Genomic DNA, 24,608 nt, shown 5'->3' on the forward strand with positions numbered 1-24,608 from the left:
CATCAAGGTCTTCTTCACAAGTGAGAGCAGAGGTGATTTTAAGATTGACCAACTAATCGTCAGACTCAGCAATTTTCTGGTCATTGTACCAGACTCTGATGGTGATATAACAGCAAAGTTCTCAAAAGAGGCTTCTGTTTTATCAATCAACCTACATAACTAGTGACTACAAAAGGCCAAAACGAGGTTCCCTTCAGAGAGCTTTGGTCTATTCTATGTGACTTGATGAGGAACAACAATACAAGAGGAACTCAGAGTAGAATTGCAGCCTGGTTAGGGCATGTAGTTAGGATGACCCCGACACTGCCTACTAGAAGACGGCCAGGGGCACACTGTAGGGGTTATATATAATGTCCTGAAAGCACCTGGGAATTCTCTAAGATAAATAAGGAAAAGTTGATGGTCTGTCCAAGTGGTATTTTGCAAGCACAACTCCTACCAGGAACAGTGGAGTGAAAGTGAAGCAAAGGAATAGCCAAGTCAAAGTCAGTAGCTCAACCTAAGAAACACTATGGGTTAGGACCCTCAAAAGATTATTCATCTAACACCAAACACACCCAGTATATTCGGAGCATGTAAAGCAGTTTTTTTTAAGAACAAAATGGCAAAAACCTCTTATAAAAATTTAAGAGACTGATTAGTAAACTACAGGAAATATTTAGCTCTTGTAATAGCTAATAAACATTGTGTGACTGCTTTAGTCACTTTATCAGAATTCAGTAAATTTCTGTTAGATATATGTTTGTATGGGCATCAGTTATTTGGGTTATCTGCATTAGAATTTATAAGATGATATACGTATACTACATTTGCTTATTTATATGACATAAAAGTGAAACTTTTGAGGAAAACTCTGAAGAACCTCTAAACAGAGGCTAGACTTATCACATATCACCATTTAAATACAGGATAACATTTCACACATTTAAAAGCAATGAGAACCCAAAAAAGCAAAATGTTTAAAAAGCACAGATTGAAGCTGAGATTCTGTTTGCCATTAGATGGTCACTAAGAATAACTAAAAGGCAGAATTGGATGCTAAGAGCGACCAAACTAGCTCATACAGAACCATTCTTATCACTTCAGCTGTTACCCAGGTCATACATTAACTGGCAAGCTGAAATGGTATGGTAGAAAAAGCCTTTATGTACTGTTATTGAAAAGAAAAAAATGACAATATTACTAGGAAGCCAAAATGGTGACAAGCACCATATAGCTGTGCCTCTAACCAGTTAATAGTTAGGGACAATAAGGCTCAAACATTAAAAGATAGGTATAAAAATTACTCACCTTGTAAAACTCTCTGAGCCAGTTTGATTCAATCTCATCAAGCTGTTGAAGAAAAAGAAAAAAGTTCATAAGCTTATGCACTTTTCTAGTTTATTCCATCAGGAACTTAAATGAACACTAAGGAGTTAAAGCTACACATCTAATTCAAGCATGACCCTGCTTGGACCTAAGTGTGGAGAAAAAGTAGTCTCAGCTTTTATACTTTTGTTTCAAACTGAAATGAATCGGGGCCTGGGCACAAGCTCATCACAGGACGCTCACACAAGTCAGGTAAAAATAATCCTGAATATCACTGCCTATCAATCAAAAATCTTTCAAAGAATCTCACTAAAAAAGCAAGATTCTGTTTTTAAATCAGTTCTGCTGGTTAAATGTTTAGGATCAAGAAGAGGTCAGCAGGGACAAACTGAAGTACAATGAGCTATATGGCGGTACAATGGTCACCACAGATAAATAATAATGTCAATATCTTGCCTCAAATTGCAGCACTGGTAATGTTTGTGAAAAGTCTGCTCATTCTCCTCATGACATATTGAGTTTTCTATAAACACTCTAGTTTCCAAAAGAATATGGTATCAGGATAAGATGACCAGTGAAAGTGTGCAAGCATGTTCTGCAACCCCTCCAGAGTTGGATTTTATCTTGTGCCCATAGCTGTCACGATAGACTTTGCCCTCTCACTACCACACCTTGTAACAAACAGGTTAGGAAAATGAAAGAAAAAGTGAGACAGCATTTCCCATTATTAAAACAAACAGAAATTAGTACTTTTTAAGCCTGTTGCAGGGCCACACTCATGCCACCCATCCCTCTATCTCAATGCATGACCAGCACACAAAGAACACAAATTCCAATAACTTTAGCAAATAATCAATATGAGCTGTTATGACTTTAGTGGTGAACGTCCAATTTCAGAATCTCTGTGGGACTGTGGAGTTTCTTCATTGAGTGTTAAGCCTGAATCAGCATTGCAGGCACTGATAAACTGTAATGACAACTAGCACTGTCATTTTCAATACTTGCTGCTCGATCATCTCTCCTTCTCGTTATTATAGTTTCCCTCAGCATATGTTGCACTGTTTTCTGTTTTATCTGCAAGGTCACTTTCTTCAGCGGATGATCTCTCTCCTCCTCATTATTTTGCTCTTCTTTATGTACTCTGTTATGTGCAGCTCTGACCAGCTATAGTTGCCTGTTAACCGGAAGCAAATAAGTGGTTGAGCAGGATTAAAGTTATAGTAAAGAGAGCCCTTTGACACTCTTTTTGTGCTCTAGTGTGCCTGACGTCTGTTAACCTATTTTCTAGCAGGACTGAATGTAATGTGTTAATGAAATCAACAATACTTTTTTTTAAATTAAAAATTGCATTTGGTAATGTATGTACTGTATTATTTAAATGAGGCTTTATATTGGGATGTATTAGACAGGATTGTCACAATACCAAAATTTCAAACTTTGATACGATACTAAGAAAAATATTGAAATTCTAAACCATATTTGATACCCAATACAACATATAATGTAACTCAATAATATTTTATTTTAATAAACTGCAATTCTATATGGGTTCAAATCTTTATATTGGGGAAAACATATAATAGTAATTTTAGTCATTAAAGCATAGGAATAATCTGGTACAGTATTGCTGTATTTAATAGACATGGATTTAACCTTAATACGCATTACGGCCCATCCCAAAAACTACAGTTCTTATATTAGCAGATTTGAATTTGCAACTGATTTCTCTAACACTAATCATCAAAGTAAAAAAAAAAAAATCAAAACACATTGTAGAAACTATTGGTGAAGTGGCTACCCTAGCCAGCCAAATCAATCACCTTTTACTTAAGGTACCACACCACATTTCAATCTCTACTACAATACATTGAGTATATGAGCACAAGGAGGAGTAGCACCACTGTTAAAGCACGTCAGCACTGAAAAGTTGTGGCACCTTAGATTATATAGTATATGAGATGGAATATAATTTCTAAATTGCACATAATAAAAAATAAGAAAGTAATGCACATGTTGCAACGATTTTTACAAATTGAGAGAGTGACATAGCCCTAGTGCAAAATAGTGCTCTAATAAAACTCTCCCTTAGGCAAAAATTATTACAGACCCCTGTCTTAATGCATTAAACATTTACAGTAACTAACTACAAAAAATGTAATCTGTAAAAAAACAATGCAACAGTTCACAGGCTTATAATGATTCATGTTTCCATAATTAAGAAATAAGATACTATTAGAAATGAGGTTTCAACTCTGGCCATGCCCACTGGCTCAATGTCAAAAGCCAGAATGAGCCGGAAGTGCATGTGTAATATAGGCTACACAATCACTACCATGAATAATGGGTCTTAAAACAATTTTACAACTGTTGCAATCGATATTTTGAAACCTTTGACAACCATAGTACCAGAATGCCCCGGGAGGCTTCATCCCTGTTATTATTGGTTTACATGCAATTTAAAATGAATATCATGTATGAATACATCATATATGAGCAACCCTGATATCTATATTTTATGAATTAACTCATTTTCTCCTCAGAATATGTTAGTAAAATATACAACTGCTGTTATTCATGGCAGTCACCATGCAAACAGAGAGGCGTTTGACAGGTAGGCGTTTTTGGCTATTTTTATATCATTAGAAAAGTCATCTATTATAACACACTGTAAAGAATTCACAAGTACACAATACAACTGTTACCTCTTTTTTATATTTATGCTCATGAATTCAAATCAGTACTCTAAACATTGGGGCCACACAAAGAGGCCAAATGTTCTATGTCTAAATCCTGAACAAATGATGTTCTGAATGAATTCTTCATATTCTATACATTTTCTTTCCTCTACATCCCAAAAATATGTGTTACGTTACCTGGCACCTCTACGTTGGCTCTAAACTTAGGAGTAAGTGTGAGTGTGCTCTGTGATGGACCGTTGGTCTTTTTGCAGATGGTTATATTTTCCAACTAATGATGCAGGAACAGGCTGCAGTTCCCTCAATCCTGAAGTTGATTAATGCAGGCTCAGTCTATGATGGATTGATATAACTAAAAGGTACAGTTTTGGTTATTTATAAACTCTTATTTATAAAATACTGCATACTTTACCCATTCAATTATATTTACCTATAATTAACTATCATAAGTCATACTGCAATTTTCTTTAAATTGCACCTATGATTATTAGACTCAATACCATTTATAGAAGATGTGCAAAACAAAAGAAAAATACAGCACAAAGAATATGGTTCCTGGGCAAACTTAGTTCATGCCTGGGAATTAATAGACAGACTGTTTTTACCCAGGGAAGAACAATAAGAAATAGTGAATTTTGTTTTTCTGTTTGGTATAAAAGCCAACTTATCTAAATTAAAAATACAAATAGAAGTAGTCATTCATAGTGCCCCCACTGAGGGTTCAATGACATTGGAAAGCTAAAGTATGTGTTAAATAAGGTCGTCTGTGGTAGCACATTGTGACTTTCAGTATGTTCAGCGGGTGATCCTCCTCCTCCTGCAATTACCATAATGGTGAATCGCAGTACAATGCTAGACGACTTGCATTTCACTTTGCAACAGACAAAAACAAGCTCAGTTTGTTAAAGGCATGTCTCACAATTTAATATAGCAATAGTTTATTTTACTTGATGATTTAGATGCAGTAACTACTGTATGATAGTTTAGAGCACAACTATTGAGAAAAGTGTAGGTGTAACAGACCAAACTGCTATATAGCAAATGAATCCTGCATAGTCCACATTTTTCTGATGTCTCCCAAAGTCACTGTGTGTGGCAGGATGACATTGCAATGTTGGAATAACTTCAGGATACATATGCAGGTAACACAAAGTATAGCTTCAGGATAGCAGAGATCAGAGTAGACCATTTTAGGTTGTTTGAGGTAAAGGATACACAGATCTTGACTGGTAAAGGTAAAGATACTGACATATGGAAGTATTGGTGTGACCACTAATAAAGTCAGAAGACTGTTTAGCAAGCTGCGGAAGTTGAGATAAACAGCATTAGTAGTCACCAGGCTCCTAATTCTGTAGTTTACGTATTATGAAAGGCAGCATGCTATGACTGGCAACTTGGCCGAAGATGAATTGGGATTCTTACTAGACCAGGATGCCAATAGGGTGTAAGGTCAAGGGAAGACAATTTATTCCGGACATTGTCTTCCCCAACAACCTAGGCGGCAGCACTCCTGGGCTTTGGTACTGGTACGGAGACCCACAGGGCATATTTTGGCCAGTCCTGTTGGGTCACATGGGTACTGACAAGGGGCATTGAGGGGGATTTACGAGCCCACTTCGTCAGGCTCCAAACGTACCCAGAAGGACTCCTGTGCTACAGTTCTCCTGGGTTTTACATAAAAGGAGCAGTCTCCTTTGTCCAGACAAGCCGGAGTAGGAAGGAAGCATTGTCTATTGTGTGTGCTGTATGCCTTTTGAAACCTTTATTGTGAAGATATTTAAAGGATTAAAACCTTTGTGTCGGGAGTGTGGAATATATATATATATATATATATATATATATATATATATATATATATATATGACAATCTGATCTGAAGTTAGGAAAATCTGCAGGATGTTGAGGTCTGACTTAATCAGACCACAGTATTTTAAAAAATAAGAACATCTTAAATCAGACAAGATTGCTCTTTAGCAATGATAAACCTATTCAAAACTGACTTAACCCTGGACATCCTAATGCAAAGCAACACCAACATTTTACTAGGTAAAACAAATATAGGAAAGACTGACCAAATTAGATTTTTTTCCACTGAGGAACTACAAATGATTTTCCTCATTGGTATGGCTGCAACAGTGACTTTGCATGCAGTTTTGCATGATCTCTAGGGCATGTGCCATTCTTTTCACAGAAAGCAGAAACAGAAAAACATCATCATAAAGGAAATCTTACATAACCTTCTACAAGGGTAATATTCTAGTGTCAGTGTTGGCTTACTTGGTCAGTTTAGTGATAGCTGACATGGCCAGTTCATAGAGGTAAAGGATGAGTATAACAAGAGATTTATTATACAGTATTTCATTGAAATCAATTGCCACTTAATGTTTTGAGAAGCTTTATGTAATGATTAACAACTAGTTTATTGCATTGTCATCAGGGAGATAAGTGATGATAGGAAAAGGCAAATGAATAATAAAACAACAGACACCTGGTCTTAGGTTAAGAAAGTTGAAAACTATTTAAGTAGACATTTAACCTATAATGTATCACAGGAAAAATTACTAGAAATGATTGGACTTTTATTAGGAAACACTAAACATTTTGACAGCCAGATTATCATGTTCTGTGTTTTGCAATTTTTTTTCTAGAATAAATGTGTATTTTTTCCAATGAAGGCAGCAACGCAAATAATATGGTACAGCATTTCAATGAGAAGATATCAGTCATGGCAGGCATGGTAGTACCTGTACAACATGATAAGAATGGAGGAAAACTAAACTAATGGTCCATTATGAAATCCTAGAGGCTCATATAACTAAATATAATTCAGCAGCTCATTTAGAGAGACGGTCTTACTTTTCTAAAATTATTAATAATAGCTCAGAAAACCCAAAAATCTTGTTTTCAACCAATGATCGCCTTTTAGACTCAGCTCCATTATAACTGAAAACATCAGAGGTCAAAAGTGCAAATACTGCAGTATGTTTTAGAGAAAAATAGATACATGTATGGGCCAATCTCCAATTTGCCTTTTTGCAGTAAAATTCTAGAACAAGGTAGTTTTTCGACAGTTAAGTGATTATTTGAATAAAGATTTTACTCTAGATAAGTATCAGTCAGGTTTTAGATCAAATCATAGTACTGAACACTGAAACAGTACTAGTTAAATTAGTAAATGATTTGCAAATTAATTTAGATGCAAGTAAAATATCTATACTTTTTTGCTAGAGAAAAGTGCACCTTTCCATAATATAGATCATAATATTTTTTATAAACTAGCTTAGCCCGTGGGTAGGGCTTTACCCTACCTACCACCTTAGGCTAGTTAAAATTTTATATAACTGGACATTCTTTGTCAGTTATGGCGGTTGTGCATCAAAAATACATGATATTCTATGTTGTACCGCAGGGATCAATTTTGGGACTATCATTTTCACACTACATGCTTCTGTTAGGCCAGTTAATTTCAAAAAACAAATTACCATAGCAATGCTGTTGACACACAGCTCTACTTATCCATTGCGCCTGATGACGCAGAGGTTCCAAACCCTTTAATCCAGTGACTTGCTAGTATGACACAATGGATAAATATGAATTTCCTTAAACTAAACAAGTAAAAAACAGAATTGCTATTAATTAGCAGCAATAAACAAAGAAAGATTCTTAGAAACAAAATTACTCACCTGGCCCTGCGAATCAAACCAGAGGTTAAGAATTTAGGTGTTATTATTGACTCTGACCTTAACTTCAGATCACATATTAATAATATTACCAAGATTGCCTTCTTCCATCTAAGGAACATGGCAAGGCTGAAATCTCTTATAACATTTAAATATGCAGAAAACTGAATACATGCACTTGTATTTAGATTACTGCAATGCCCTACTATAAGGACTACCCAAGAAGGACATACATCTGCTACAGCTTGTACAGAATTTTAACTAAAAAGATAAAATATGATCATGTATTCCCAATATTGTTATCTTTACATTAGCTAGCAGTGTCATTTAGAATCAATTTTAAAATACTGCTACTTGTATATAAGGCTCTTAACAATCTTGCCCCTACCTATACAGTATTTCAGAATGCCTGTTTCCTTATGTACCAATTTGCAATCTTAGATCTGCAAATTCTGGTTTGTTCATTATTCCAAAAAATAAGCATAAAAGAATTGGTAAGGCAGCTTTCTTTTCTTACACACCTAAAATTTGTTTATCTATTTACCAATAGATGTATACCAGGCTAAATCTGTGGAATGTTTCAAAAAACTTCTAAAATCCCATTTTTTTTAAATGGCTTTCCAGTAATTAAAACATAACATTGCAATCTGATGACAGAGTTAGCTTTTTGATATATAAATAAGGACCCGGCTTCTGTCTTCCGACTGTGGCCCTAGGGCTTTGCCCCGAGCCTGCACTACACGCCATCCACTTCACATCTCTGCCGCTCGCGAGGGGGACTGAATGGTTATACAATGGGAAATAAATAGTTTTTTTTTTTAACCTTCTCTTTGCTAGATCAGCTGCAACATTTAAAAGCCTATGTCTCTCTTCTCCCCCAGACATCCTCTGCCCCTGTTGGGGGTCCCACTCCCGAGGCGTGCCCCTAGGAAGAGGAAGATTTTCTATTCTTTTAATGGAGAGACGGAACTGTCCCCTCCGACTACACACGGAGCTCAATTCACTCCTCAAAGAGACTTATGTTTGTTTGAAGTGTCTAAATAACGTTTCTGTCTGTAAAATCTCCTGTGTATCTGTGCAACTCTGTGACCCAAGCATGACAGCGTATGTGGATTTCACTTTCACCAAACAACAAATTTTCACGGATACACCTCTTCATTGGGATGAAACACTACTTTTCGCTGTTCCGTTATTTCACGAGTAATAATTTCTGTTTGTTTGCGCTAATGCGATCTTTACTATCACTTTTTTGAGACTTTCGAATTTTCGTACTTTTATTATCTCTAACCTGCGCTGCATGTGCAATGCACCAGCGTTTTTGAATTCTTTACAACATTCTACTTTGTCATCTACTCTATGTCTTTTATTTGCAGCCCTGGGCATGGCTAATTCTCTTGGCACAAAGTCTCATCTCATGGGACGTGAAAGTGTCTCTCTGACAAAGTCTTGTCTCAAGATTTTTTTATACAATAGAGAGACTTACATTTATTAGAATTTGCATTGTAATATTAATCAATGATAACATCCAAGTAACTATGGTATATCTTTATTGCTTTTGTTGATTACTCTGCGGACAGTACCTAGAGTTGCATGTAAAATATGATAAGGTATATTATAAATAAAGTTATTATTCATTTTAATCCATAGAGATAATCTAATTGTAACAGTTTCACAGACATATTCAGGGAGCTTAGTTTTAACTTTTATGTTATGTAGATTTCTTTTCATCTGGCCTATGATTTCCACACCGCCCCTCATAATCAGCGTGTACAAAGCAGAGTGCATGTTTAATTGGAATTGAAAACCTGGTCTTAATTTTTAATTTACTAACAACACAAGCAATGGAGCACAGATATTCAGGTCAAATATTCAGTCCCTACATAACACACTGGATGTACCTCAAGCACATGTGTGCTTTCTTTTAAATTACAGAGCTGTATACATCAAAACATTTCCAGGAAACTGAAAACGATTCTGATGATGAAACAAATGGATTAAGTGCACACATTCCCATGAACAGAGACTACACAATTGCTTGTAAGTCATATGCTGGTGGTGTCTACCTTTATATAAATAAAGTCTTCAGTAAAATACTTTCTCAGTTGAAACCCTCCACCAGCATCCTTGACTCAGTACCATCAAGCTTTTCTAAAGAAGTCTCTGATGTCCTAATTGATAGTGTACTTAACATAGTGAAGTCATCATTAGATACGGGGGTCTTCCTGACTGTCTAAAGTTGTTAAACCCCTACACAAGAAAAGTAATCTTGACTCCTCTGTCATTGACAATTTTAGATAAATTTCTAACCTGCCTTTCTTAAGTTAAATTCTAGAAAAGGCCGTTTTTAAGCAGCTCAATGATTACTTCAATAAATATTCTATTCTTGATTAGTTTCAGTTAGGTTTCACATCAAATTCTAGTACAGAAATTGCACTGGTTAAAGTATTGAATGATCTGCGAATTAATGAGGACTGAGGCTGTATATTTGTTCTTGTTCTCTTAGACTTGAGTAAAGCATTTAACATCATTGACCACAGCATTCTTATAAATCACCTTAGACAATGGGTGGGCCTATCTGGCTGTGTCTTAAATTGGTTTCAATATAACTTAACAGGTAGAAAATTCTTTGTTAGTTGTGGTGATTATACTTCAGAGATACATGATATTTTATATGGTAAACCTCAAGGATCTATACTGAGTCAGCTGCTTTTTTTCTATCTATATACTTCCACTAAGTCAGATCATCGCAAAGCACAAGGTTTGCCACCACAGCTATGCAGATGACACACAACTTTATTTATCTCTAGCACCTGATGACTCTGACGCTCTTGGCTCTCTAACCCAATACTGTACTTGTATTTCTGATTGGATGAATAATAACTTTCTCAAACTAAACCAGGATAAAACAGAAATCTTAGTGATTGGCAAATATGGATACAGAGTGCATATTGGAAATAAACGTGATCCCTCAGTTTGAAAAATTAAGTTAGAAGTAAAGAATTTAGGGGTACTCATTGACTCTGACCTAAACTTTTAACCACATGTTAACCAGATTACTAGGACTGCTTTCTTTCACTTCAGGATCATAACAAAAGTTAGACCTCCAGTAACTTTACAAGATACGGAAAAATTTGTTCATGCTTTTGCTTTTAGTCGACTAGATTGTTGTAATGTTCTCTTAACAGGATTACCTAAAATAGACATCAATCGGTTACAATTAGTGCAGAATGCAGCAGCCAGAATCTTAACTAGAAAAAGAAAATTTGAGCAAATCCCACTAGTTTTAGCGTCATTATATTGGTTGCCTGTGTCATTCAGAATTGCCTTTAAAATACTATTGATGGTTTATAAAGCTTTAAATAATCTTGCTCCATCCTATATTTTGGAATGCCTATCTCCCTACACTTCAAGTCATAACCTTAGATCCTCAAATGCTGGTCTGCTTATTATTCCTAGAACAAAGCTTAAAAGAGGTGGTGAGGTGAACTTTTTCTGTTATGTACCTAAAAACTGGAATATTTTACCTATAGAAATTCACCAAGCTAACTCTGAATAACATTTTTAAAAAACTGCTAAAAACTCATTATTTTAATATGGCTTTTTCGTAGCTACACTTTAGTTGTGTTCCCAATAGACTATACGAGTACAGAATTTTTCTATTCTTCAGGGATTTACAATCTGTTCTAATATCCAATAGTCTCGGTTATTTTCTCCGTTTCTTCTGTGGTGGCAATCTGTGCCACCACCACCACCTGCTCTAGGCACCATGCAGCCCCAAGATGATGGTATCTCGGCTGTCCACGAGATCATGTCCATCAAATCCCATCATCTGAATCATGAAAACTACGAGGTGTCATTTAGGAATAATTATGCTCGTTAGAATGCCCAGCAGGGGCTGAGCGGACTATTAGCCTTGAAACCCCTGCAGATTCTTTTTACGGCCTAACTGGAGTTTTTTTTTTCTGTATGCTTGTTTTTTATGTAGTCTCAGCCATCTGACATTATTACCTTATTGTGTTATTTATTCTTTAATATTACCGCTTATTTTTAAATGTTTTCTGTTCTTGTAACTTTCGTTTTGTCATCTTGTAAAGCACTTTGAGCTAAACTGCTGTATGAAAATGTGCTATATAAATAATTGCTGTTCTGATACAGTGGCGTTGTGGACACCCTTGGGGGGGGGGTGGCCTCCAGACTCAAAGGGCCCTCTCATCAGAAGTCCACAAAACTAGTCACAAGAATATATATTTATTTTTTAAAAACATATTTGTGTATTGTTAGGGTAAACAAAACAGTGAGAAGCTGCCATATTGAATCATGTGACTTTACAGCCAACAGACACACTGACTGGTTGGTGCGGTAAGACTTGAAATGCTACCACTGAGTGTCATAACCAGAGATTACTGTAGGTCGGGTAAATTGATCATTGTGGCAAGCTCCACAAAAGATTCTTCTTCTGTTTGTCCTCTTTGCTCAGCTCTTCCCATTGTAGATGACCATGAGCCTACTGATATTTGCAAAAACAACCTGACAGCCCCCAGATTCAGGTAGAAATAAAAATGGGGCTGTTAAGATCAAAGGAGGTAATCGACTAACCAACTAGTAATTTTAATCGAATTATACATTCTTAATCGACAAGTTTTCCCTGGCCTTCCCCAACATTGACTGCCTACATGCGGTAACTCTCTGTACTGTTTTTCAGTAGGCTAATCACAGCAGTAGAAACACCACATTCATCATAAAAAGGTTCCTACAAATACTGTACCAGGCAAAATTTTCCGCTGTGTGGAAGTATTTCACCTTGAAATCTGTGAAAATGGTTGTTCACTGTGTAAAAATACATGAATATCTGAAGAAGATGCATGAAGGAAAGCAACTAACAAGACAATAATACTGTAAGTAACCCACTTACACTTATTTAGCATTTTGACGATTGTTCTTTTAGTGCTGTGAAACAGGTTAACTTCATAAATTCATGTTAGTGACTAGAGTTGGGATGAAAGTTAGAGCCACAATATGCACTTGTCAGTTGTCACCATTACTACAAGCAAGTGCATTGAACTAAAATAATGTTTCATTACATATGCTAGCAAAATTTTGTAGACAAGTCTGTTAATTGCACTTTCTAGCTTCTTCGTACAAAGTTGTTTTTTCATGTTTTGCCAGATTTTTTTGCTTGCGCTGGCAACTTGTAAGATTTCAACTGTCACCTTGCTGGTTTGAAAGAAAAATATTTATCAGCACATGTCAAAATTCAGCAGCAATAATATCCTATATAAACATGGGTAAGCTTTATAAAGTATTTTGGGCATTTTCTTCAATCATTAAATAAAATCCCAATCAATAAGTGATCTGGCTCAGTAAACTGAAAGAGTTTGCTGCACAGCAACACCTGATTGATTAAGATATCTAGTAGAGTGATTTTGAATATGTGAAAATTGACGACAAGCATTAAGAATGTTAAATGAATGAATGGATTTACACACATATTGTATACGCTAAAGCCTAATTAACTTTTTAAGCTTCATTTAGCCAGTTTAAACCACAAAGTGCACTAAATCCTTTCTTAAGATCTTCACTATTTCAGCTGCTGCAAGGGTTTTGGCAAGTGCACTACAATTTTGGCAATGCACTACAATTTCTCAGAATAAAAAATGCCTTGCAGTGCTACTGCTGGCAATCCTTCAAGGTGTAATACAACTACTGTTAGGATGTGCATAGCACCATACAGACACCATAATTATTTTCCTTTTTTCCTTCTTCTTGTACCAATCCACATTGACTACATGCCAGAGATTGCGGACTACAGTATATCCTATAAAACTGCCAGTTGATTTACACCATGTGTAGTCTGTGTAGGCTTTTGAGGTAGGTTGATGCTTCAGCTTAATATGCTGTGATACCAGGAACAAATCTTTTTTTTTTATTTGCTATTCATGCTCTCTACTACACAGTTTGCATTTCTTGGTTTTCTTCAATTGGTTTGGCTATTAAGATTAATGTTACTTCCAGAATTTTTGTAAACATTCTGTTTGATCTATCAGCAGCACTTGTACACAAGCTGATCTATCTGAGATTTTTAAACCACAATGATCCTGTCTCCTACTATGTTAAACACCTGGTATTCGTGTAATACGCTCCAACTACATATCCAAATTAAACATCCTTCCCCTGAACAACACAATCTTCAGCCCTCACAAAATAACTAAAAAGTGAATAACCTGGACTGTTAAGATAAAATTATGCAAGTGTGCATTTGTGATGGCAGGGTGAATAACACAACCATGAGATCAAAGATGACTTCAATGCAAGTTTCGTGAAATCATTTTGCTGATATTGTTAATAAGCAAGGAAACTAAAAAAAACCAAACATCAGTTCCTCCTGTAAAATTAATATAGACCAAATCTGGGTGGGAAGAAAGATCTCATGTACAGTTTGTGGTGCAGAAAGTGGAAAGGAAAAAGATACAATGTGAAAACAAAATGTGAAGAGATACACTGGCATCTTCCTCTTCAGTATAAAGATGCATGGGAGGTGACAAGCTCATAGTCAAAGCATACAGTCTTCTTCTAGGCAACCTTCATACTGATGCATCAGTATGTTTCAAAGTATACAGTACTATGTTTCAACGTATTCTGTACAATTTAAACCTGGTGTCATTTAATGGCTTAGTGATAACTGATAATTCAAACTTATGCTCAGCTGTGATGGTATGGACACAAATTGAAACCTTCATAGTGGAATTAATTTAAAAACAAGAATGTAATATATGATTTTTTTATTCTATGACATACAATAAAATCACCACTTAACTAAACTTTGTTAAATGTCTTCTAAAATAGTTGCCTGTCTGGGATTTACATTCCTCTCCACAATTACTGGCAACTCTGTGAAAGATGAATAAAAATTGCTATAAATAATTCACCTTTTGGACCTTAATCTCACACTGAGAGAAATCCAACATTTAACTGAAGCAAATCTATTCTGAGAAAAAAGTAACTCCTCATTAACAAATAATTATTTTTAGCCCCTGCATTTAAAACTTTGTACAATCTGCCTTTGTCAATAAAACAGCAGTGAGTATTCTCCTATAAGTCTGGAGAATACAGAGCAGGCCATCCAAGACCAGAATCTTTCCAGAATATCCAGGGTCCTATAGGTCATCTCTTGACCCCTCTCCACTTCAGTGCACATCACAATTTTTTTAATGGGGTTTAGGTCAGGGGAATGAAACAGTCATGGCAGATGTGTGATTTTGTGTTCCTTTAACCATTTTTGACTTGATTTGGACATATGTTTTGGACCATTGTCCAATGATGACAGTGTCAGTTTTTTGTCAAAGGCAGCCAGATTTAAAAGTAAAATCTTCAGAAATGTCTTGGATTTCATGATGCTATATACCCTAACAAGCCCCACAACATCACAGAACCTCCACCTTACTTGATAGTAGCGACCAGGTTCTTTTCAGGTTAGCCATTCTTTTTTTTATTTCAAACCCTCCTTGAATGTTTTTTGCCAAAATGTTCAATTTTCACTTCGCCTGACCATAGAACAGAGTTCCAATCAAATTTCCAGTAGATATTAGCAAACTCTAAACTCTTGCATTTGCGGTTAAATGAATGTCCAAATAATCTGATGCCATGGAGGTGGCATCTTGTGGTAGCTTTAGAACTTGGAGGACACAAGATATTACTTTTGTCTGTATTTTGCAAACAGTGACCCTAAGGGATTATTTTTTAACCTCTCTTTCCATCATCCACACTGTGCGTGGAGGCAAAATAAACTTTGGTCCTCTTCTAGGCAAGTTCCAGTTGATTTCAAGTTTAATTAATTATTGACCTAACTATAGATATAGCATGTTCAGGTGTGCAGTAAATTTTTTATAACCATTCCCTGACTTATGAAGTTCAAAATACAATTTTCTTTCATTTGAATTGTATGTCATCTTATCTTTCCCATACTGATGAATGAATATGGGAATTTTGCCTCTGTGCCACCTCGTATTTATACCAAATTGGCATAGTTAGTCATGGGTTACTGTTTGAAAGTTCATACACACTCTGAGCAACTTAAAGTAAGACATAGTTAGAAAAAATGCTTCAGTTACACTTTCTAGGGATGCCAATAATTGTGGCACATGTGGTTTTGTTAAAAATAATTATTTTTTGATGAGTTATTTTTCCTCATAAATAAATTTACTTCAATTAAAGGTTGGATTTCTCTCATTTTTTCAGTTCGAGATTAAGGCAATTCACCTCAATCTTTCCCACGGGTGTCAGTAATTCTTGAGTGTATGTGTAAACTTGATGATTTACCAGGCTTCACCCTGGAAGTTCCCAAAGACAATGAACCTTCTCAGTTAAAGTGCTGTGAATCAGATGTATCAGTGAGTACTTTACTGTAGACGACATTTGCCATTTTTTACCATGAGTTAATATTATTAGTTCAATGGAGTTCCTTATTCTTGATCATGCTACATACAACAGCTCAGTAGTAAAGTTTCCTGTGATGGCATCTTCTGTGAATAATGTAGCTTCAATCAGATTTGGGTGTAACACTTTGATCTTCAATTTTGTACAGTCGCAAAGTTTTACATCAATATATAATGAATTGTGGTTTAATTCAACTTATTACATACAACATTTACTTTTACAGGCTGAACATTTCTGTGGGTCGTACAATGAATTAAGCATTATACAGAAATAAACAGGGAAAAAAAGATCTTGAGGAACCAAATCACTGGTGGTACTCTGTTATGCTGGTGTTTTGCCTTTTGTTATTATTTTTACATGACAACACACAAATTCATATATGGAATCTGGGGAATGGGTAGTTGGAGTGCTGTGCTATACTATTATTGGAAGGGGAGGGGTGTGATATGCAGGTAGTGGCCCACTAAAAAGCACTGCAATGCCCATCTCCTGTATGTTCTGTGCTTGGGAGCTAAGCAAGAATTTAACCTTACCAAGACATGCTGAATCTCGGCTTGGGTTGTAACCAGGACTCGTAGTGAGCTGGTTTGCAGTACCGGTCCCTTCACCATTTCTGCTTTGCAAACCACAGCAGAGTAGCAAATCGCAGTCTGACTTCCAAGAAGACAACCCAGTTTTCCATGATACTGAATGTATTCACCACCAAGGGCCTACTGTCCCCGACAATACTGTCTGAAGTAATGTAATGTATACGAGGGTGTACCCAAAAATAACTGGAATCTGTACCTGGCATGCAATCTACACTTAGTTGCGAATTTCGCCCGTAGTTGTAGCATACTTACAGTATTCTGTGGCAGTCTGCCAAGTGGTGTTGCTCTGTATTGTTTGTACGACATTTTGTGTCTGTTTTTTTTGGTGCTTATTAAAGATTTTTGTGATGGGTGATCATAAAGAACAGTAAGTCTGCATTAAATGTTGCTTTCTCTTAGGGAAAACAGCTGCTGAAACTGTAGTGATGCTTTTAAAGTGGAAGTTTTAAGTAAAACATATGTCTATGAGTGGTTTTCACATTTCAAATGAGGGAAATGTCTTTTTCTTGTTCCTGCATATGGAAAAAGAACTCAAAGGAAAGTGATTTTGTACCATGGAGGAAGTCAAAGAAAAATCGTTGCAGGCCTTGGACAACATTCCTCTTCAGCAATTCCAAAAATGTTTCCACCAAGTGCGAAAACCACTGGGACAAGTGTATTCATTCATTCACATGGAGAGTATGTTGAAGGAGACTCAAGTTATAGTAAGTAAAAACTATTAAAGTTATTTGTTTTCAATGACAGGTTATTTTAGGGTCCCCCTCATATAAGCATAATTAACAGACCACTGAGTACACCTCCCCCAACTTGAATTTGCATATATTTTATATAGCGTCACAAGGAGTAAGAAGAAACCGACACATTAGAAAGTACTGCGTTTATCCAAGGAGGCAAATTGCTAAGCTTGTTTACTTTGAGCTTCACAGAAGTTCCATCCTTACCCTTCGCTTTTGCCAGTGGCATTCATTTGCATAAACCAGTAGCCCCACTTCTCTGGATGATTATTTCTGTTCTTTTGTGGCGTTCAACAGAAAAGATGATGCAGTGCCTAAGAGTAGCCTAAACTTAAAGCATTATTACCTACAACTATGGACAAAAAAAAAACCTACATGTTGGCTAATTTTTTTTCTTCTGTAACATTACCAAATTTCTATCAAATAGGTCAAAGCATTTTTAGGATTCTGGGGTATTGTGTTTTTCTGTGGGGAGGGTTCCCCTAAATACTGACATATCAAAATCTCATTGCTTAGTGGATACCTACTGCCTAGTTGTACCATCCTACAAAATTTCTGCCTTTTAGCTAAACACAAAATGATGTTTTCATTGATGAGTGAGTCAGTGAACAGAACAGTATGTAATGTACAATAGTACACTTTTACTTTACTCTAAGTTTAAAATGTAATTCTTTTTCTAATTACTGAAAGCTTGTAGTCATTAAAATTGTACAACATCAGTCTAAATCTGATAACATACAGACATGACAGAGTTCAATCAACATAGGGTTTATTCACAAGAGTAGAGTGTACTGAGGAAGATATAATGGAAAAATAGGATAAAGGGCCGTAATATAACCAAAATAAAAAAAGACCATGCACCCTTGGAGTTACTTATACTTACAGGCACCTTTCTACCTCTTTGCATCACACTAAATCTCTGGCCAATCTTCCCTCCTCCTCCTATGATGTGGCAGGCAAGCCATTTTCTGATCTTCTTTCCCAACTTCAAGCTATGCCGGCTAAAGAATTAAAGGTCCTTTAAAGGGCAGACTCTAGAATACTTATAGGGCACTGGTCATGCATATGGAAAGTTCTTCCAGGCTGCTCAAAATTCCCTTGAGAGGCATGCAGCTGTCTGCTTAAAGGGAATGAGGCCAGTTGCAGCTGCCTACTGTTTTCTAACAGGCCTACAATACTAAGCCCTGGCACTGTTATGTCCTCAAGAAGCCTTTAACACCCTCTGCAGAGCTTGGGGTTCTTCAACAACTGGATGACTCCTTCGAATATGGTCCAGTCAGGGGTCTACACCATCGCCACGACAGTTCTTAGGTGGTAACAGAAACTCTTGGACACAAAGAAAAAAACACATGAAGTGTGCCTCACTGTCCTTTATACTGTTATACAGTATATGTCTACACATTAGACATATATAAACGAAATACCTGTGTCTGTCTGTGTGTGTGTGTTTGTGTTTTTTCAAATAATTATCAGGAGTGCTAATTGATAATATTCTTGACATTGCAAACTCGTCATTAGATATGGGGGTCTTCCCAGACTCTCTTAAGACTGCTGTAGTTAAACCCCTACTCAAGAAAAATAATCTTGACCCCTCTGCTTTTGAAAGTTTTAGACCCATTTCTAACCTGTCTTTCTTAAGTAAAATTTTAGAGAAGGCAGTCATTATGCAGTTAAATAACCATCTCAATAAACATGCTGTGCTTGATAAATTTCAGTCAGGTTTTAGAACAAATCACAGCACAGAAACTGCACTCGTTAAAGTAGTAAATGACTTGCGAGTCAATGCAGACAAGAGGCCATTTATCTGTTCTCATCCTCTTAGATCTGAGTGCCGCATTGTACACCATTGATCACAACATTCTTAGAAACCGCCTTAGTCAATGGGTGGGCCTCTCTGGCAGTGTCTTAAATTGGTTTGAATCCTACCTGGCAGGTAGAAAATTCTTTGTTAGTTGTGGTAATTACAACTCAAAGACACATGATATTCTATATGGTGTTCCACAAGGCTCTATCCTAGGTCCGCTGCTCTTTTCAATCTATATGCTTCCGTTAGGTCAGATTATCTCGAGGCACAACATGAGTTACCATAGCTATGCTGATGACACACAGATGTATTTATCAATAGCACCTGATGACCCAGACGCTGTCAATTCGCTAACACAATGTCTTACTTGTGTTTCTAATTGGATGAATAGTAATTTTCTCAAGCTAAATAAAGAGAAAACAGAAATTATAGTGATTGGCAATAATTGAGACAATGAGATTATTAGAAATAAATGATGTATTAGGATTAAAAGTCAAGACGGAGGTAAAGAATTTAGGAGTAACTGTTGACTGTAACCTAAATTTTAAATCGTATATTAATCAGACCACTAGGACAGCATTTTTTCACTTAAGAAACATAGCAAAAGTTAGACCTCTTATATCATTGAAAGATGCTGAGAAATTAGTTCACGCGTTTGTTTTCAGTCGTCTAGATTACTGTAACGCACTCCTCTCAGGACTACCCAAAAAAGAAATAAATCGTCTGCAACTAGTGCAGCAGAATGCAGCTGCTAGAATCCTAACCAGGAAAAGAAAATCTGAGCACATTTCTCCAGTTTTGATGTCACTACACTGGTTACCTGTGTCATTCAAAATTGACTTTAAAATACTGCTTATAGTTTACAAAGCCTTAAATAATCTCACTCCATCTTATATATCGGAATGTCTGAAACCTTACACTCCAAATCGTAACCTTAGATCTTCAAATGAGTGTCTACTTAGAATTCTAAGCGCAAAACTTAAAAGAAGTGGTGAGGCAGCCTTCTGCTGTTATGCACCTAAAATCTGGAATAGCCTGACAATAGGAATTTGCCAGGCTGATATGGTAGAGCACTTCAAAAAACTGCTAAAAACACATTACTTTAACATGGCTTTCTGATAACTTCACCTTCATTTAATCCTGATACTCTGTATATTCAATTCATTATAATAACTATTCATGGTGGCTTTAAAATCCGTACTTACCCCTACTCTCTATTCTGTTTCTTTTCCCGGTTTTCTGTGGTGGCGACCTGCACCATCACCACCTAATCAAAGCACCGTGATGTCCTACATTGATGGATTAAAAGCCAGAAGTCTACATGACCACCATCATCAAGTCCTTCCAAGAGAACCCTAAATACAAAGAGGACTGTTTCATTTATGTTAGGTAGAATGCCCCGAAGGGACTGGGCGGTCCCATGGCCTGGAACCCCTGCAGATTTTATTTTTTCTCTCCAGCCGTCTGGAGTTTTTTTTTGTTTTTCTGTCCTCCCTGGCCATCGGACCTTACTCTTATTCTATGTTAATCAGTGTTGTCTTATTCTAATTCTTACTTTGTCTTTTATTTCTCTTTTCTTCATCATGTAAAGCACTCTGAGCTACTTTTTGTATGAAAATGTGCTATATAAATAAATGTTGTTGTTGTTGCTGTTGTGGGTGTATGGAGCAGACCAGGAGTTGGTGTGAATTCTACGGATGATGTAGAAGCTCATACAAGTGTGACTTGCACTTGTCGAGATGGCGCATGCATGCACTTTTACATTTTTTCAGTGTTTGCACGCACCTAACTTCTCATTCAACCCATGCAGACAAACTCAACTTTGTGATATATGAATATTGTACATTCACACAACAAGCTACTATACGTTTGCCTGAGACAGGTTCTTGCATCTCCCGTTCAATTTGTTCCGCAGCTGCCCTCGACTACACATCCGTTTCGAACAAGATATGCACATGCTGTTATGACCAGTAGTTCCAAATCATGTAAGTCCCAAAAGCATGTCCAAACATGACTACTAGAGAGGGAAATCCTATCAAAAACCCCATCTAGATACAAAAAGGGCCACATAGAATCTTTATAAAATAAAAGGTTTACTTTCACAAAAATGTTCTTCAACAAGAATCAAGCTACATAGAGCACAAGAATGCAAAATTACCTAAAACAATAAGGCAATCCAATGCAAACAAAGTCCCAAAATAAGAATCTAAAGAGCGGACAAAACACAGAGCAAACAGGTCATATATCCAATAATATACAATAAGCACAGCAGAAACTCAATAACTCACCAAAACTCTGATGCACATTTGAAATGAACTGCCAGAAACTGTGGAAGATCCTCCAGATTTATAGGGGGAAGGGAAATTTCTTGTGATGGTGAGCAGATGACCCCGCGTCTTAGGGGACGGGACCACCAACAAAATACATGAAACACAACACTTGCACAGAAAACAAAGCAGACAATAAACAAAACTAAAATTAATATACCTAAATGACTCAAAATTGAACAAATAAAAGACATAAAATAAGACTTTAAATCCCAGCAAGGGGATTTACACTAGCAGAGAATTAACATACAAGTACAAGTCAAGTCAAGTAAGGGAGCATGCAATGGTACAGTGCATTGCCGCACTCACTACACAACGAAACAACTTGGGATCCCGGTTTGCAACCCCCCAAGCAGTCACGTGATCCAGTCCCACCCTCTGGAAATGACCCTCTATCTGCAGTGGCCAGGTGTCACTTGGGCGACCCTTTGGCCTGGTCCAGCCACTCGGGTCCCCAACAATGAGGCTCTTATGAGCCGGATCACCCTCGGGGAAACGCGTCATATGGCCGTAGTGCCGTAACTGATGCTCCCTCACAATGCAGGTAATGTTCCTCATTCGGGACTCCATGAGCAACCGCTCATTCGACACAAAGTCAAACCAACGGTACCCAAGGACTTTCCGGAGAGACACAGTACCAAAGGAGTCCAGTCTTCGTCTCAGGTCACTGGATAGCGTCCATGTCTCGCAACCATATAGCAAGACAGGAAGCACCAGGATTCTAAAGACTTGGACCTTCGTCCTTTTGCATAGATATCAGGTGGGCCACACCCCTCTTTCCAGAGACCTCATGAGCCCCCATGCTCTCCCAATCCATCTACTGACTTTGCAGGAAGAGTCACCAGAGACATGAATGTCACTGCCAAGGTAAGTAAACCTCTCGACACTCTCTCTGCAAACAGAGGCACTGCTGATGGCCGTGCCCAAGAGGTCATTAAAGGCCTGGATCTTGGTTTTTATCCAGGACACTAAAAAGCCCAGACACTCAGATTCCTCACTCAGTCTCTCATGCGCCCCAATCAGAGCAGCCATTGACTCCATGAAGATCATAGCATCATCAGCAAAGTCAAGATCCGTGAACCTTTCTTCACCAACAGATACCCCACAGCCGCTGGACCCCACGAACTTGTCCAACACCCATTCCATACAAGCACTGAACAGAGTAGGAGCAATAACACACTCCTGACGAACCCCAGAATAAACTGGGAAAAAAAAACGCAGAGGTTCTGCCTCCACTCTACAAAACACTCACTCACAGTACCTGTGTATAGGCCAGCCATGATATCCAGCAACCTTGGGGGGATCCTACAAATTCTCAGGATGTCCCACAGGGCAGCTCGATCAAATGAGTTGAATGCTTCACGAAAATCCACAAAGGCTGCAAAGAAACTCTGCCAATAATCGCGTTTGTGCTCCATGAGAACCCTCAGTGCCAGGATGTGGTTAATGATAGCCTTCTTAGGCATAAAAACAGACTGTTCTGGTCGCTGGTAGGTGAGCAAGTGATCATGGATCCTATTGAGGACGACCCTAGCAAGGACCTTACCCGGCACCAACAGCAGTGTTATCCCCCTGTAGTTTCTGCAATCCAGGCGATCACCCTTCCCTTTCCAGTTAGGGATGACAAGTTCCATTTTCCAGTCAGTTGGGATGATGCCAGTCTTCCAAATGGAAGCAAGTGATATTGGGTGGTTCACTGCTAATTGGAGGATCAGCGTCAAGAACCGTGGCCCCAGAGATATCCAACGTCCTATCCAGAGGATATATATGTGTGTGTATTTGTATTGGTGCCATTTTCCATCAATCTGAGGCACTTGCCATACATGTAATTGGCTCACGGGTATATAAAACTTGCCAATTGCTTGTTGGTTTTACAATTAAAATAAAATTAAAGTTGTGCACTGCTATTCATGTCTTTCCTCTATGCAGGTAAAGCAAGTTACAAATCAGTGTAACGGCCATCCGCTGTGCTAGCACATGTGAACCAGGAATGTTAAAAGTCTTCTTTAGCTTAGTAGAGACAAATGTGCAGGGCTGAAAAATAGCACAGATCCTAAAGCCACTACAATCTCTGCTGTGTAGAACTCAGTATGTTTAATTGTCTGAAAATGAAAGATATAGTAGTTATTTTCTCAAATAGAGTTTTATTTTTGTAACATTTATGTAGGTTAGTTAGAGTGAACTTAAGAATTCCAACTACTACAATGCTCGGTTACTTTTCAGTCACTTTTCACTCATCATCACTAACTTTAGGAACAACCTGTTAAATACAATGTGTAACAAAGAAAAAATAATCCAAAAATCAAATTGAAGCACTCTCAGGCTGGTTGTGTTTTTAGACAGTATGTGTCCCAAAGGGGAAATTTAGTAATTGTGTTTGTATTACTACTGAGTACAATTCACAACGAATCACATTAGTATTGCACCCTCAGTGCAAATTCAGGTACCTGTTCTGGTTCAAAGAATGTATTCCATGTGTTTTTTATTGATAAAATGCATGGAAGAAATGTGATCTGTATCACATATGCCAGAAAATTGGAACTGGGCTGGACAAAAATACCAGTGTAAAACAAGGCCTTCCACACTGTCTCTAGGCTACACCACAAAATATGTCACTGTGTCAGAAGTTCAAATGCCAGGAGATATCCCAGCTTGCTCAAATTATTTTCAACAAAATGCAAGTTTTGAATCATGAGGCGCGCCTTGAAGAAGAACAGACGCCATTACTACAATTAAGGAAAAAAACATAACACAGGTCCTTGTGGTCTTATAAAGTCCTGTTGCCAAGCAATAACAAGATGCAAAAAACAAATAGCAGTCGTTAAAAAGAAAACAAAAGTAACTAAAACGTATGCAGGTGTTACTAATAACAGCATAATATTCATCATTTTTACATTTACTTATTTGGCTGATTCCTTTACCCAAGGTGACTTATAACATTTATGATACAACTGGTTACATTTCTTTTTTTATTGGGACACACAGAGTGTCAGTGGCAGGATTTGAACCCACAACCTCAGGGTTGTAAGTGAAAAA

The 24,608-nt window shown here is 37.2% G+C and overlaps 1 protein-coding gene across 1 annotated transcript in view; it reads right to left on the reverse strand.

Annotated features, from left to right (window-relative positions):
* The window catches only part of inpp5l (inositol polyphosphate-5-phosphatase L), a 125,749-nt gene that overhangs the window by 89,280 nt on the left and 11,861 nt on the right, over nt 1-24,608 (reverse strand). Inside the window, exon 2 of the mRNA XM_039768483.1 lies at nt 1,291-1,332. Coding sequence (XP_039624417.1) covers nt 1,291-1,332 — 42 coding nt within the window. The remainder of the gene's footprint in view (nt 1-1,290; nt 1,333-24,608) is intronic.

Source organism: Polypterus senegalus, chromosome 11 (assembly GCF_016835505.1).
Source record: "Polypterus senegalus isolate Bchr_013 chromosome 11, ASM1683550v1, whole genome shotgun sequence".
Classification (NCBI taxonomy): domain Eukaryota; kingdom Metazoa; phylum Chordata; class Cladistia; order Polypteriformes; family Polypteridae; genus Polypterus; species Polypterus senegalus.